A 15264-nucleotide genomic window follows, 5' to 3' on the forward strand; every position below is an offset into this window, starting at 1 on the left:
TGTTTCTTCTTGCTCTTTAATAGAGGTCAAATGAGAGTAAAAGAACAAAAAGTATCAACGCTGTCAAGTACCATATTAGTGTAAATTTTTACTTATAGCACATCAATGTAAAAAATGAAATAGAATAAAAATAGATTAGTCCTACACTCTTGGAATAGTTATTATTAGGTGAAATGACACCAAGTTAACATTCTTCCCACGTAAGGTTAACCTTATGTACCCCTAGTTTTCCATGTGACTATTTTATGTTTGCTTTGTCATCAGCTGATCTGAAATATTTGTATTCCTTTACAGATATTACATTTTTGATAACAGTAATTTGACACTAAATTGAAATTGGATGTTCTCATAATTTGTTTGTATTCACACCCCAAAATTAGCAGACTCCAAAATACTGACTATGACATAGTTAAGATCTCTAATTAATCATCTGCTTGTTTTTCATAAAAACTTCTATTTCTTTACTTTAGTCTTAAATGTAGACTCTGTAATACTCATTAGTTTTCCTGTAAAATGCTTTTTTATCAAGTAGGGATTACCAGCAAAGGGAAAGGAGGGCAAAGGTGTGTAAGTATATAATTGTTGTGGTTTAGCTCTTGAATGTTCTCCCAAAGCCTCATTAAAACCAAGAATAACACTGTGCTCAGAAGTGTAGCTCTTGCAAGATGATGGGATCATGGGATGCTGTACTCATTGGTGAGTTCAGCAGCAGAGTGTGCTGTTGGGAGGTGTGGCCTGTTTGGAAGAGATGGGTCCCTGGGGACATGACCTGGAAGAGCATCTCTCCATCCCTGGCCCCTCACTGCTCTCTCTGCTTCCTGGCTGCTGTGATGTGAGGTGTTTCCCTTCCTGTGCCTCTGTGGCATGCCATGTCTGCCTTGGAGCCAGCCAAGCATGAAGTGTAACTGAGCCCAGGTAGACCTCTCCCTTAAGTTGTGGGTATTGTGTGTTGGTCTTAGTGACAAGGAACGTGACTAGAACAATAATCAACAATAATGAAAGCACATATGTTAAAAACTGAAATGTGACAAAAATGGGCTTCTATGTCTTATTAGAAATGAACCAGTAAGCATAAAGGCCTTTACAAGTAACACAAGACAAGGTTCCAAAGCCAAGGTTTGGGTTACTGTGCTCACTAGTTGGTAAAAATATAGTAACTCCAAAGAATATGATAGCACAGTCATTCTTTACTTCCTCTAACTTTAAGCAGACTGAAACATTTGAGCCTATCTTATTAAACTTTATGAAGTTAAACCATCTACTATTTGTGGTAAATTAGCATGTCTTCATAGAAATAGAGCAAGGATCATCCTTTTCTTTCCCCTCATTTAGTGTCCAAAACTTTTTTCTGGAGTAAATGCCATTTATGTGAAAATGTAGGGTCCCGGTTGCACAGGTAACTTTCAGGATAAGATACAAGTGAACAGCCCTAGAGGAGATTCGTATGCAGTTACATGAATGTGAAGAAGGGCTCAGTTACCAAGGGGCACACAGGTCAGTGGGACACAAAGGTGCTGGATCTGTCCACGGGGGACTCTCCAGCTTATTTGGAAACATGATGATGTTTTCCTCCGTGAGTGCTGTGGATCTATGACAGGGTAAATAAAGGAGGAAGAAATGGCCACATATGCAGCTGGCTTCTCTGAAACAAGTGGGAGCTGTATTACTGGCTGAGTCATCAGCATAATTATATCTTTTCCAAAGTTTATTTTTATAGCTAGTACTTTCAAAGGATACAATTTAATGCACCGGAATAACTGAAGACCCGGTCAAGGCAGGTCTGAGACATGGCCAGTTCAGCATCAGGCTGGTTCACAGCTCAGGTTCAAGTACTGAACTGTGGAAAAGTACATGGTCACTTTTATTTTTTTAACCCAAAAATGTAGATCATATTTTAATGATCTATTTTTTAAAAATATTATTTATTGTTTAAAGTTTCTCTCTTCCCCCAGAAGGATTTGAAATGATATAATGAAGTATATTCTTGCAATCATTTATTATCATTTTATTATAAATGAACAAGAAAAAAGGGAAAAGTAGAAAAAATGTAACAAAGTCAGAGTAAGGTTAATACATAAAAATTCAGTGCATACGACAGGCTTTAAATTGTACCAGCAATGAAGTCACTTAAACTTTCTTTAGACAGAACAAGGGAAGTAAAAGCAGACTGAGAGATTAAGATGCTTCATCAGCATTGCTGTCTACACCAAATACAGAGAAACATATTCTTTTATGGTCTTGGTAAAGATGCACACTGATGGATACAAGCTTCGTACCATCACGCCAGTAGATTCTGTAGTACATCTGCACGGCCGTGTCAGAATGTCCTTTAGCCCCACCCATTGGCCTTATGCCAAACAAAACGTGTTTGCTCTAGTTTGCTAGTTTGCTCCTCTAGTAAACTATCTAGTTCTAGAACAAAAAATAAGCTAAGTTGGGGAACAGATAATTTTCAGTAATTATTTACAAACATTGTGTCATTTTAAATAATTGCAAGTTAGGAACTATATAAAATCCTTAGAAAGGAAATTCTTTCGTACAAAAAGCAAACATAGTAATGCTGCAGGCAGTTGATGCTAAGAGTAGGCTGACAGTCCCCTGGAAGGCCACCCAGCCTCTGTCCTGAGGAAATTCACAGGATGCCTAGGACACAGCCAAAATAATTCCATTATTTTCACAACTGTGAAGGTGTCAGAGGAACACCGTGCTTCATCTAATCTTTTGTGAATAGTGTTATTCCTGTTTTTAATCTGGCAATGGTACATATAGTATAGTTGTCACAAAATTAGCTTCAATATTTGCCATTTAAATTTAGAGGCTACACAGTAGGCTGAAAATATCCCTCCATAAAATGTTCATATAAATGTCACATTATTTGGAAAAAGGTTCTTTGCAAATAATAGTAAGTTAAGAATTGTTTTTTTTTTTTTTTTTTTTTGGTGGTGGGGTGGTGCTGGGGATTGAACTCAGGGGCTTGTGCATGCTAGGCAAGCACTCTACCACTGGGCCACGTCCCCAGCCCAGCCCATAGGTTAAGAATCTTGAGATGAAATTATCCTGAATTTTTCATTGTGCCCTAAATGTAATCATTTTTTAAAATAAGAGAATAGAGGGAAATTGGAGTCAAACAAATAGAAGGTGGGACACACGAATTAGAGAACTCAACGTGAAGAAAGAAGTGGAGATTGGCCTGTTACAGCCGTTAGTTAGTACATGTTGGCAAAAGGCAAGGGCCTGTAGAGAGAGCATGGGCTTGTCAACATCTGAATCTCAGCCCAGAGAAGCTAGTTATGGAATCTGTTCCCCAGAATTGCAAGAGAACAAATTTCTCTTGTTTTAAGCCACCAAGTTTGTAGCAATCTGGGACAGCGTCCATAGGGAACTAATGCAGATTTGGGTGCTGGGCTGTGGAATAAAGCAATACCTAAAAGTGGCTTTGGAATTCAGAAAAGGGTTGAGGTTGGAAGAATGTTGAAATGCGTGGTAGAAAAATTCTAAATTGCCTTAAGATGTCGGTAGTAACATGGATGTTAATGGGCCAGGGATATAGCTCAGTGGCACAGTGCCTGCCTGGCAAGTGCAAGGTCCTGAGTTCGATTCCTGGTACTAAAAAAAAGACTCTCATGACATGGATGTTAAAGATGCTTCTAGTGAGGGCTCTGGAGGAAGAGAGGAAGAAGCACAGTTGAGAAAGCGCCTTTCATCTTTAGAGAACACATTTATCATAAAGGACAGAACGGGGTAGAACCACAGGCATTAAGGCCCCTTGTGTCAAGTACCCAGAAGAAAATGAAGAATATATTATAGAAAACTACAGGAAAAATGCCCCTTGTTACATAGGGGCAGACAGCTTATCTGAATTGTGTTTTAAAGTTATGCAGAAAGCAGAGCTTACAGATAATAAGTTTGTATATTTAGAGGAGATTTCTAAGGAAAGTGTTGAAGGTGCGACCTGGTTCCACTTTGCTCTCTGTGGTAAAATATGAGAGGAAAAACATAAAGTGAGGAAGGAACTATTAAGGAAAAAGAATCAGGCCATGCTGCTTGGTAGTTTCTCAGCCTATCAGATAGGGAAGACGGTAAGAGTAGAAAATAGACTGTTAGGAAATCATGCTCTGGAGAGAAGTCCAGGAGTAAGGCTGTTTTTGAAGAGAGTGAGTCTGTGACCTTTGGGTCCCTTCTGTCATCGCAGCGGAAGTCAGGAATAAAGATGAGGTCACACAGGAGGGGTATGAGAAGGAGCCTAATAGTGTGCGTCCCTGTAACATACATAAGAGACACGTGGGTTTCTAGAATATTACAGAAGCAGAAGTACTGCCAGCTTGGACTAAAAAAGAGAAGAAAAAAATGAAAGAAGGCGGACATACACTCAAATCAGGCTGATAAACCAAAGCACCACAAACCTCTGCTATCTTTCTGTAAAGAGGAAGGACCACTCTTAGGTCAGATCCTTGGATTCAGAGGCCCAGAGAAAAGAGCGTGATAGCCAGAGCCATGGACCCAGGGGCAGAGTCTCAAGCCACAGAGAATTATTCCCAGATCTGGACACTTAATGGAATCTGCCTGCGGCTAAATTTTGAAATTGCTTGGAATAAGTAACTCCTTTCCTCTTCTTATTTAGAATAAGAGTACCTATAAATGTTGTCCAGCGCTTATCCATTATTGCATTTTAGAACTAGATACCTTGTTTTCTAGTGTTATTAGTCCGTAATGAGGAGGAATATTGCCTCAGTAGATCATAACTATAACCTGTATAACTCATACCTGATCTAGATCAAAGATTTGGGATGTGGAGTTGATGAGATTTAGATGAGGTTTTAGATTTGAGTGGATGTGGTGGTTTGAGACTTTTATAACTATTGGAAGAAAGTGCATACATTTTGCATGTGGGACAGCCATGAATCTGTAGGAGGCAGAGGGCATGCTCTGGGAGAGTGAAAAGTGGCCTTCCCAAAAGATATCCAGGCCATAATATCTAGGGTCAGTAAATGTTAATCTTATTGGAAAGAGAATCTTTCTAGATGTGAATAAATTAAAGATCTTACAACAGAGACATTTTTTGGATTATCTGAGAAGACCCTGAATGCATCATTCTATGAAAGAGACAGATTGAAATTTGACACAAAACGAAAGTGAGGACAAGCCAGGTGTGGCGGCACATGCCGGTAATCCCAGCACTTGGCAGGCTGAGGCAGGAGGATTGCTGCAAATTCAAGGCCAGCCTGGGTTACACAGTGAGTTCAAGGCTAGCCTGAACTACATAGTGAGACCCTGTCTAAAAAAAAAAAAAAAAAAGTAGAACAACAAAAAAAGCAAATGCAAACAGGGGAGAAGTGATGGAAGATGGAGCCTGGGAGGCAGATAACAGGAAGATGCACTGCAGGCCCCAAAATACCAGCATCCACTAGAGCTAGAGAAGACCAGCGACAGGTCCTTCCCTCAGGCCTCCCGAGGAAGTGCAGCCTTGCCAAGCTCTTAATTCCAGTCCAGTGCAATAGACTTTGGACTTCCATTCTCCAGAATTGTGAGAGAATCAATTTGTTGCGTTAGGCCACCAGATCTGTGATAATTTCTTAGAACAGCCACAGGAAACTAATGCAGAGTATTTATTAGAAAGTACAGGCAAAAGACATGAAGTGTAATTTTTTTTTTAGCATGCTTTAAATTCATTTAGAGAAAAAAATATTCATTTTTAAGATCAATGTTGTGAGATGGATAATGCAAAATATATATTGAAAGAAAATGTAATTTCTTTAACACAAATTCATATTACATCTTTGGCAGGCATCCTTATTTATAAAAATTAAGTATATTATGTTCATTTATAGTTTATGGTTGTTCCATAAGTTTTTTTTTAAACTTAGATAAGAGACCTTAACTTCAGAAAGGAGTGTAAAATTGAATAACATTATGCTATGCATTCAGACTTATTTATGTAATTGTATCTAACAGGGGAAAATAGAGGAAGCAGTGAATGCGTTTGAAGAACTGGTGCGCAAATACCCTCAGAGTCCACGAGCAAGATACGGGAAAGCACAGGTATTCCACAACCCTGCTATTTCAAAAATTTTCATGATGTTCCTGTGTGCTCTGTGACTGGATTTTTCACTTGTAACATGCATTTTCTCTGTGCCCCTCCTAATTTCCAGGTAGAATTTGTTTCTGATGTCTTTGCATAAACCCAAGTAAAGAATACCACTTTCAACAGAATGACTAATTTCCAATATTGTGAACTGCTGACTCTCGTAACTCCTCGTCTCCTTCCACTTAGCTCTCTAACGCTGTTCTCACTCCTGGCTCCCCTGAGCTGTAAGCCTCCTGGTTGTATAAGTACAGGTTGCAGGTGTGCTTAGTAGATGCTTTTTAAAAATATGGAGTGGAAGGTACTTTGTTTCCTCCATTGTTTCTTTCCGCCGACTCATGTCTTACCGGCTATCTCTTCTCCATTTCCCACTCCCACCATCTCATTTGGGTTTCTTTCTCCTCTGACCCCTTTGTGAAGCTGGGACACATTGATTCTAACTGCATGAACTGTGCTATGTCCTGTTTTAGGCCTTGGGGATATCTGTGCTGTACTTTTTCACGGGAAGGTCAATCAGATGTGGTCACAAAAGAAGACGTAGGAAGGCTCAGGACTAAAATGGAGGTAGTGTACTCCTCTCCCACAGAAAGAAGGCCCAGCACACCATACAAGAATGCACTGGGAAAGATACCATGGCGGTCAGGAGGCAGAAGGCAAGAATGCCAGGCAGGCTCAGGCTACTACCTTTATTGAGTTTTCATGGGAATCGCAAGGTGGGTCTGGATGAGCGGTTTAGAATTGACTATTTTAAATAACTTAGTCTAGGGACTATAGTTGCAATTTCTAGCTGTCATGGATGTGGCTTTAGCATGAATATGGCAAGGGAATATTGCCTCTTCTATTTGGACAGAGGAGGTCAAACGCTGGGTTGCTTAGTTTACTTATCAAAAGCTTGCTTACCTTCTCTCTGTCCCAGGTGGGTAACCCAAGGAGGGCAGTCTCTCCCCAGCCAGAGAGTTTTTAGGAAGTCAGGCATCATAATAACAGAAAATTGAAAAATATTCATACTATAATGAACACCTTGGAGGTCTCTATCCTTGTGGATCTTATACTCTAGTGGAAAACATTTTTTTAAATTACTACTTAAAAAATATTTAGTGCCAGGCCCTGTTCTAGGCACTGAAAATACAACCATCAAAGAAATCTTTTTTAAGAACCCTCTGCTTTTATGGTTCCATTATAAAAGGGAGGACAATGCATAGGACAAATAGGTGCCGTATGTGTTTGCTAGTGATAAGTGCTAAGAAGAATAAAAATATGGCAGGGAGGAGCCACCGGACATGTGAAAGAGTTGAAATGGTGGAAAGGGTGACAGAGAAATGCCTCTCCAAGCAGGTACCATGTGAGCAAAGCCTTGAAAGCCTTTATAAATAAATATCTACTTAAAGTACATTGTAGTATTAGAAATAACTTCATTATATGGTATTAATAATATGGGCTGCAAGGAAAAGAAAACTAACTAAACAGAGCATATCTATTAAGATATTTAGGTTGCAGACAATAAGACTGAAAGTGATAAGGCATGTGGCGTTTTAGGTAAGGTGACAAAGAGCTCTCTAGTGAGGGGCCGTGTGGCTGAGATGTGGAAGGCTGTCCGGGCAGAAGAAACAGCACGGAAAAAGCCAGGATGTAGGGAAACAGTGCTGACATAATGAGCCCACCAAGAAAGAAGGGCATGCCGAGGGAGTGGGGGGAGGCCAGGGAGGCCAGCGCCGTGAGGATTTTATTCCACATGTTCAAGGACTGCAGGGTGTTGTGCATGGGTGTGACAGTCTGATGGTTTTTGGTGAAGAATGAGTTGGTGTGGATTATGGGGGCAGAAGCAGACACAGGAAGGACAAGAAGCTGCGTCAGCGTACACAGGAGGAAATGGTGGTGGCCTGACTGTGGCCACGGCCGTGGAGATGGAGGAGTGGGCAGATGGTGGGGCCAACAGACTTGGTGATGGACTTGACTGAAAGATAAAGGAAAGGGCAGATTCAAGGTTCTCTTCTGGTTTTTTGGTTTGGCTAATTGAGGAAGGAATCCTATCAGTTACTTACTAAGAAGAACAGCTTTGGTTGGATGCTGAAATCAAGAGATCACTTTTGGTCTTCTTAAGTTTATGATGCTTATTAGACATTCAAGTGGATGTATCAAGTGGACCACTGGATTTATGGAGTTTGGAACTGAAAAGCAAAGCCAGAGCACTGGTATACAAATGTGGTAGACACTGAAGCTCCTCTGTCCTCCCTAGAGGTAGGAAACTGTTGACCGTGCTGGGGAACGATAGGTGCAGACTACAGAAATGTTTGAGACCTGAGAGAACCAGACTGCGTAAGTGAGGGTGTGCCTGCTAGCACTTGTGAGTAACAGCCCCGGCTACTGACAGCTCTGTAGAGTAAACAGCACGTCTTACTCTGAACTAAAGATGGTGGCTCTTGAGATCCAGGTGCTCCAATTCTTCCTATCCCATTAGAAAGTAATTAAATTTGATTAATTAAAATTTTAAAAATCAAATTAGTGAAAAAAATCAGTATATCTTATCCATGTGACAGACCAGGCCTAGGAGATAGCAACTATATGATTTTTGTAAATTGTTTTGGCCCATAATCCTCTAAAATTCTAAACTGTATTTGCCAATAAGTAAGAGAGTGTGTTTGTTACCAAGAGATCATGCCTGTTTTGATAAGTGATGTGTTTTGTTATTAGTATTAAGTCCTTTGATTAAGGAAACATATCAACAAGAGAAACTCGTTTTTACAAATGTTAATTTAATTATGGCAAAAATGTTTTATGCTTTGAAATTTTTCTCTATGTTTGATTTTGATAGTGGGTACCGAAGTCTAAATAAATGCAGTGCTTTTGAAACATGGTGAGTGCTATATTTGTATCCTTATTTCAGAGAAGCAATTTGAGATTTAGGCCTCAGGCGGTAATTTTTATCTCTAAACTATTACGCTATAGATGCTATTGATATTAACGTTAATGTGGCATAAAGCAAAATGTAGGCATGGTAAATTAAATTTTAATAGAATAATTTAAAGGAAAACTGAAATTCTTAAGAATTTTGAAGATAAAAGTTCAACAGAAGATGGATTTAATAGGGATGAATTAATTATGACTTCCATTCTTGGCTAGCAGATTAGGCAATTGCTGTAGAGTATCCAAACAAACTTTAAAAGTCCAGCAACATTAAGCCAAATACAATCTACAGCATCTATCATTTATGCAGTAGGATGAATATTGGCTGATCCTTGGGATCACTGTAAAAATCAATTTTGAACAAACTTCCTAAAGATTGGACATAAAACCTTGAACTATAAACTCCATTCACATTTTTATCTTCCACAAACCATTAATGCCGCTAAGGCCAAAAATGGCACTTCTCCAAGGCAGGTTGGCAAGATGAGTTACTTCATCACAAAAGGCTGTGAGATGTTCATGTCCTGTGTTAAATATTCGATTTTAACCCAGCGTGTTTTATCTATACGTGCTGAACTATTAGAAAATCAGCCTACAACGCTGATATCCAAAGCAAGTTCCTGTCAGATTCATTGAAGAGATTTTTTAAAAGGAATTATAATGCATTTAAATACTAATATTTTCCCATTTCTACAAGTTGTAAATGAAGAAGAGTGGGGGTCAGGGGAGGAGACAAGGCATACAGATTGTGTCATCTCTCTCTTTTCAGATAGAGTTCAGAGAACCCCTATTCCTGTCCTTATGAAGAATTTCATGGGTAGGACTTTGCCCTTCTTCTCACCTTGTGGTGACCTCCAGTTCTAGAATATATTTGGTAGCTTTGTAGGTTCCAATGGAGAAGGGAACTTGACAGCTTCAGTAGGACTCGCTCAGCTCTAGGACTGTTTCTAGTATGTCTTCTGCTAATAATGTTCGTAGTCTGGTGAGTTAGTTCACCACAGCCTAATTCAGAAGCAGGTGACGGCTGAACAGAAAGAAAAGCTTGGTATGAGTATACACTGGAAGGCCATGGCGGTAGCACGACCAGTATGAGCTACTGACTTGGGCCATTCTCTGCTGGTACATAAGTCTTTTCTGGGAGATCAGTTACTGATTTCAAAGGAGACATAAAGGATCTGCAGCATATGTTCATCAAGCAAGGATGCCCACTACCTTTTTCTAATGGTAGAGATTTTTCTCCTATCAGTTTCCTTTCTTATTAATGTATTCTTACTGGCTTGAATCACGGGTGGGTGGCACGTGCACTGTTGTTCCAAGTGGTGCAAGCCGCCCGATGGGACAGTGACACATGCACCATCTGTGGTCCAGAGCTTCCTAGCAGTGAGACGTGTGAATGACAGCCCCACTGTGAACGTGGTAATCTGTTCACTTCTATCACCACTACTTCAGTTCTAGCTTCATCATCTCTGGAAACTTAACCTAGTCAGTACACATGAGCAAGTTACTTCACTGATGTGTTATTTTCTGAATAGCTTCTCATAGTTGTCTCATTTTATCCATTGGCATTGCGTCTTACTAGTTTTTGTTTTTTCCATATGAGAGTAGGGGAGAGATGGATCATTTTTATATTGGTCCTTAAATCATGGAGTTTTGCTTTATTTGGGTTCTGCATGTATCTGTCTGTCTGTCTGTCTGTCTCTCTCTCTCTCTATATATATTTTTTTTGTGTGTGTGTGTGTGTATATATGTTGACCCAGCACACACTCTAACAAGGTAAACATGTAGGTAAACATGTTTACATTTCTGATTGAGAATTTTATATATGCTACTTTCAGCATCTTACTGGTATCATCTTTCCTCAAATGGTAATCCTTAAATTGTAGTCTACTATATCTGATGAGCTATTGATGACCATTTTACACATTCTCTTTCCCCTCCTACCTCCAGTATTTCATTCCCCATGCTTAGTCTCCAGCTCTGAATTTTAACTTCTCTTTCACACAGAAAAAGCAATGTCCAGAGAATGCCACATAATTGCACTGTTGTCCTAATGGCTGATCTATTGCTATGTGCGTGCTCTGGCACCCTGCTGTTGGCGTGGATAGACTGTGCTCGGCCCTCTCCGTTCTCACCTGCTGGATGACATCAGCCTGATGTCTGTGTCCCCTCCATTCATCACTGTGAGCCATTCACATTCACTTAGAAACATGTCCATTATTTCTCACCCTTGAGAATCTCTCCCTCTCTATGTGTTCTGCTCTGCCTGCTCGCCCATTTGTCTTCATTTACACCTCAAGGTTTTGAAAGTGCTGTTTCTATCTCCATGTTCCCAGGGTCTCCTCAGCCTATTCCGGGCAGGGGCGTATCCCTCACTGCGCCATGGAAGTGTTCTCGGTGAGGCCGTCAGCACTCCACACTGCTCCGTCCGGGGTGCTTTCTTCTCAGTTCTCCTCTGGCCACTGTCACAGCTTGGTGTCTTCTTACCAGTTTTTGACTCTCGGCACTCAGAATACCACCGCTTGTTATTATTTTCCTCTCCTCTCATTCCCGTGTGGTTTTTGCTGGTCTCCCCTTATGTTCTTGACTGCTAAGGAGGTTGAAACATTGGAGTTTTTAGGGTTCAGCTCTTGGACCTCTTCTTACCTCAGTGTGCCATCACAGCTCTTCCGGCTTGACAACTCAAAGTGTGTTTCTGTGACTCTGACCTCTCTCCTCACCCCCAGGCCCCTACGTACTTTCTGAGTCTGTATCTCGACTGGGCATTTGAAGTTTAATGTGTCCTAAACTCAACTTCTGATTCCATATTCCCTCAAACCTGCTTTGTCCTGTCTTCTCCTTCCTAGAGAATGGCATTTCCTCAGGTAATCACGTAAGCCAAAATCCCTGAAGTCATCCTTGACTTCTCTCTCTTCCTTTCTCTCATTCCTGCTATTCCTACCATTTGGAAATCCGTTGGCTCTGACCTTCAGAATATAAAATCTGATCACTCCCTACCATCTCTGCTCCTGCTGCCTTAGTTCAACCCACCATAATCCTACTGGAGCACCCTGCCTGGGTTGCCTGCTTCTTCCAGAGCCTGCTAGTGATATTGCTGCTAGCATGATCCTTTCAACGTACACATCAAATCTCGTCAAAAGCGCTAGTGTCTTTCCATCTCGCTCAGTGTAGCAGTTTTCACTCAGTAGCTGACCGTGCCGGCTCCTTATGGCCCCATCAGTCTCCGCTGCTGCCCTCCACTGCACCTGCCTTTCCTCTGTGCCTCACGCCCACCTTAGAGCTGTTACTTATGTTCTCTCTGCTTGCCGTCTTCTTCCTCCACACAGTCCAGTCTTCTCCTTTTGTGTCAGGCCCTCCCCGATAACACTGGTTAAGCTAGCAGCTTCCGTTCTGCTCACTCAGCACTCCTCAGCGTGCTCAGCTTTTCTTCCCAGAACATATACCCACCAAACACGTGATATCCTTAGTTTTATTTTGTTTTATTATTCTTTCTAAAGAAGTAAAAGTAGAAAAAGTCTTTGTTTCATTAGATTTTTCTGCCACATCTGTGGAACAGTGTCTCACCTCCAGGAAACAACTGTTGAGTGAGTGAATGAATGAATGAATGCACAGGCACACAAATGAAAGAGCAGGAACCGTGGACTGGAGTCCTGTCTGTGTTCTGTTAACATATGATATGATAGAAATCGCCATCTGCCCTAGCGTGTGTTAGTCTTGCATTTATGGTATCTTTCTCTACTATAGTTTAGTAGCTGTTTTTCATATTATTAAAACAGAAGACTGTTTTGCCTTCTTTTTTTCTCTCTCTCAATAAAGAGAGATTAATCTGGGATTTTTAAAAAAAATCATGAAAGTTCATTTTGTAACGATATTTCGGTCATTGCAGATCTGGCCTGTTGGGAGACACTGATCTAGTTTGGGGTTTCTTCCAGTGTGAAGATGATTTAGCTGAGAAGAGGAGGAGCAATGAGGTGCTCCGCAAGGCCATTGAGACCTACCAAGAGGTGGCCAGCCTGCCCGAGGTCCCCAGCGACCTGCTGAAGCTGACTTTGAAACGGCGGTCAGAGCGACAGCAATTTCTGGGTAAGATGTGGTAAGAGTTAATTCTCTAGGAAAGGACACGCTTCTCTCTTAAAGAGCCTGAGAACTGGGCGTACTCTTAGAAGAGTTAAGTGATATGGGGGGAAACCCGAGTTTCACAACTAATTCCAAATAGTTAATCTGTTTTAAACTGACCATCTGTAAAACTGAAACAGCAATTCCAACCTCAGTAATTACAGAGATGCAGGTGCCATTTTTGTACTCTCTTGACCTCCACTATTCTAAAAGGGAGGCAAATAGTATGCTGAAAGCTTGGATAATTTGCCTAAAAAACCATAGCTAATTGGTTAATAAGTCCAGAATCAAAAACTTCCTGGGTTGCCAAATTCTTTTCTCTATAAATATAACAAAGTGATTCCTGGAGGTGAAAACTATTTGTAGGACTATTTTTTAAGAAGAATGTTAGGAGTTCAGGTACCTCAAGCATTTTACAAGTAAAACTTGAACTTTTTCCAAGGAAAATGCTAGAAAATATATTTTAAATCATAAAACAAATTTGTGAACACTTCAGAAAGAACAGCACAAAGCGTGCTTCTACTGACCCAGGTTCCCAGTCTCAAAGTCAAGGAGTACTGCTGTACCTAGCTTCACTTCAGCCGGGCTTGTGTGATCTTTCCTGAACATATCATTGAGGAGGGTCGGATCTAAGCCGCGAGTCACTGGTGCTTGGCCGCTGCATGGTTACATGGACAGATTCTAAGTGTTCCTTAGGGAGTGTAATACAGGTGGTTTGTCCCTTTGTAGAGGATAACCTGTGATAAGAATGCAGCCCAAGCGATGATTCAACACTGTAAGAAAGGGTCAGTGAGATGTCTGCACAGAAGCCTGACCAGCGGAAGGAGACATGTGGCACAAATGCAGGGTAGAGAAGAGCAGGCCAGAGCCAAGAGTGGCAGCTGGGGTGCTTGCCTTGGGTGTTGTTATGGTTTGTGTCTAGATGTCCCCTCAAAGCCTCATCAGTCACGGTGTGGGCTTTTAGAGGATATGATTGATCCATGATCCAGTGCTGGGATTATGGGTGTGAGTGCTACACCCGCCCCCGCGGATAGTTTGCATATGTACGAGAGAAAAAGAGGCAGCTTGCAGCCACTCCTCCCTTTCTGCTTTGCTATCTTCCACCTCCATGAACCCGCGCCCTCTGCCATGCACCACCCTGCCTTAGAGCCAGCTGAGTATGGACTAAAACCTCCACAAACTGTGAGCTAAATAAACCTTTCCTTCCTTCATTTTGGGCATCAGATATTTTGTCTCAGCAACAAGAGAAACATACCAAGACTGATGCACAATCATTTTTCCCGAGTTCTGTTGCCTCACCACTGTGTGGCTGTATTTAGCGCAGTTTATTGATTCTGTCTTTAAAATGGCCATATTTTGTTCATCATGGATTTTAAGTATTAATTTTCCATTTAAAAAATATATTAAAATATTACTCAACTTAGAATTATGGATTTTTTTTTTGGTTCCTTTTTAAATTTCATGCCAAATTCATCACTTAGCTCACCCTATTTGCGGCGTTCAAAAGAAGACTGCCTGTGAAATCTAACCTTTCTCCCAGTAGTCTATCAGTGTTTGAATCTGACCTTTCTGCTGAAATGCCAGTGTGGCCAGGTCATTTGAGGAGAGCCTGCGTTGAATGGGCAGAAGCTGTTATTGCACACGGCAGGATGGTGAGGTTGGCTTAAAGCAGAGGTGAGGTTCATGGTGCAGGGTACAGAGGACAGGAGCTGCGGGCTTTTATCTGGGTGTTGTGAGTCAGAGGTTTAGAAGCACAGGAAAGAGTGAGCCTACGTGGGCAGGTAGGGAGAAGGCAGAGGGCAGGAGAAGTAGACCGTTAGTAAGGGAAGGACTGGCTGTGCAAACCTACCCTGGGTTTCTGATTGGAACACCATGGGCCGGCAGTGGGCGCAGGCTGCAGGGTGAGTGGGTGATGCTTTGTTTGTGCCAGATGTATTTTTTTTAGAATAAATAATTCAGATCTTTGACACTCTTCCTGTATTGGGCAACTAAAGCTAAGTTTGTGGGCTTTAGGTAATTAGATTTTTAAAAAATACGTGCTAGTCTTATTTTACACATTTTCTTACACAGTTTGTGTTTCCTGCTATGACAGGGAGTGATGAGAATTGTTACATTTGCCTCAGACAGCTGTAGCAGTAATTGAAAGCTGGGGTTTTCATATTAAC

The 15264-nt window shown here is 41.1% G+C and overlaps 1 protein-coding gene across 2 annotated transcripts in view; it reads left to right on the forward strand.

Annotated features, from left to right (window-relative positions):
- The window catches only part of Asph (aspartate beta-hydroxylase), a gene marked incomplete in the record, with an annotated part of 204907 nt that overhangs the window by 117212 nt on the left and 72431 nt on the right, over nucleotides 1-15264 (forward strand). For both annotated transcript variants that reach the window (XM_013518174.1, XM_013518175.1), the window contains 2 exon segments: nucleotides 5953-6039; nucleotides 12916-13066. In XM_013518174.1, coding sequence (XP_013373628.1) covers nucleotides 5953-6039; nucleotides 12916-13066 — 238 coding nt within the window.

The sequence above is a fragment of the Chinchilla lanigera genome, unplaced genomic scaffold (assembly GCF_000276665.1).
Source record: "Chinchilla lanigera isolate Chin_1 unplaced genomic scaffold, ChiLan1.0 scaffold00043, whole genome shotgun sequence".
Taxonomy (NCBI): domain Eukaryota; kingdom Metazoa; phylum Chordata; class Mammalia; order Rodentia; family Chinchillidae; genus Chinchilla; species Chinchilla lanigera.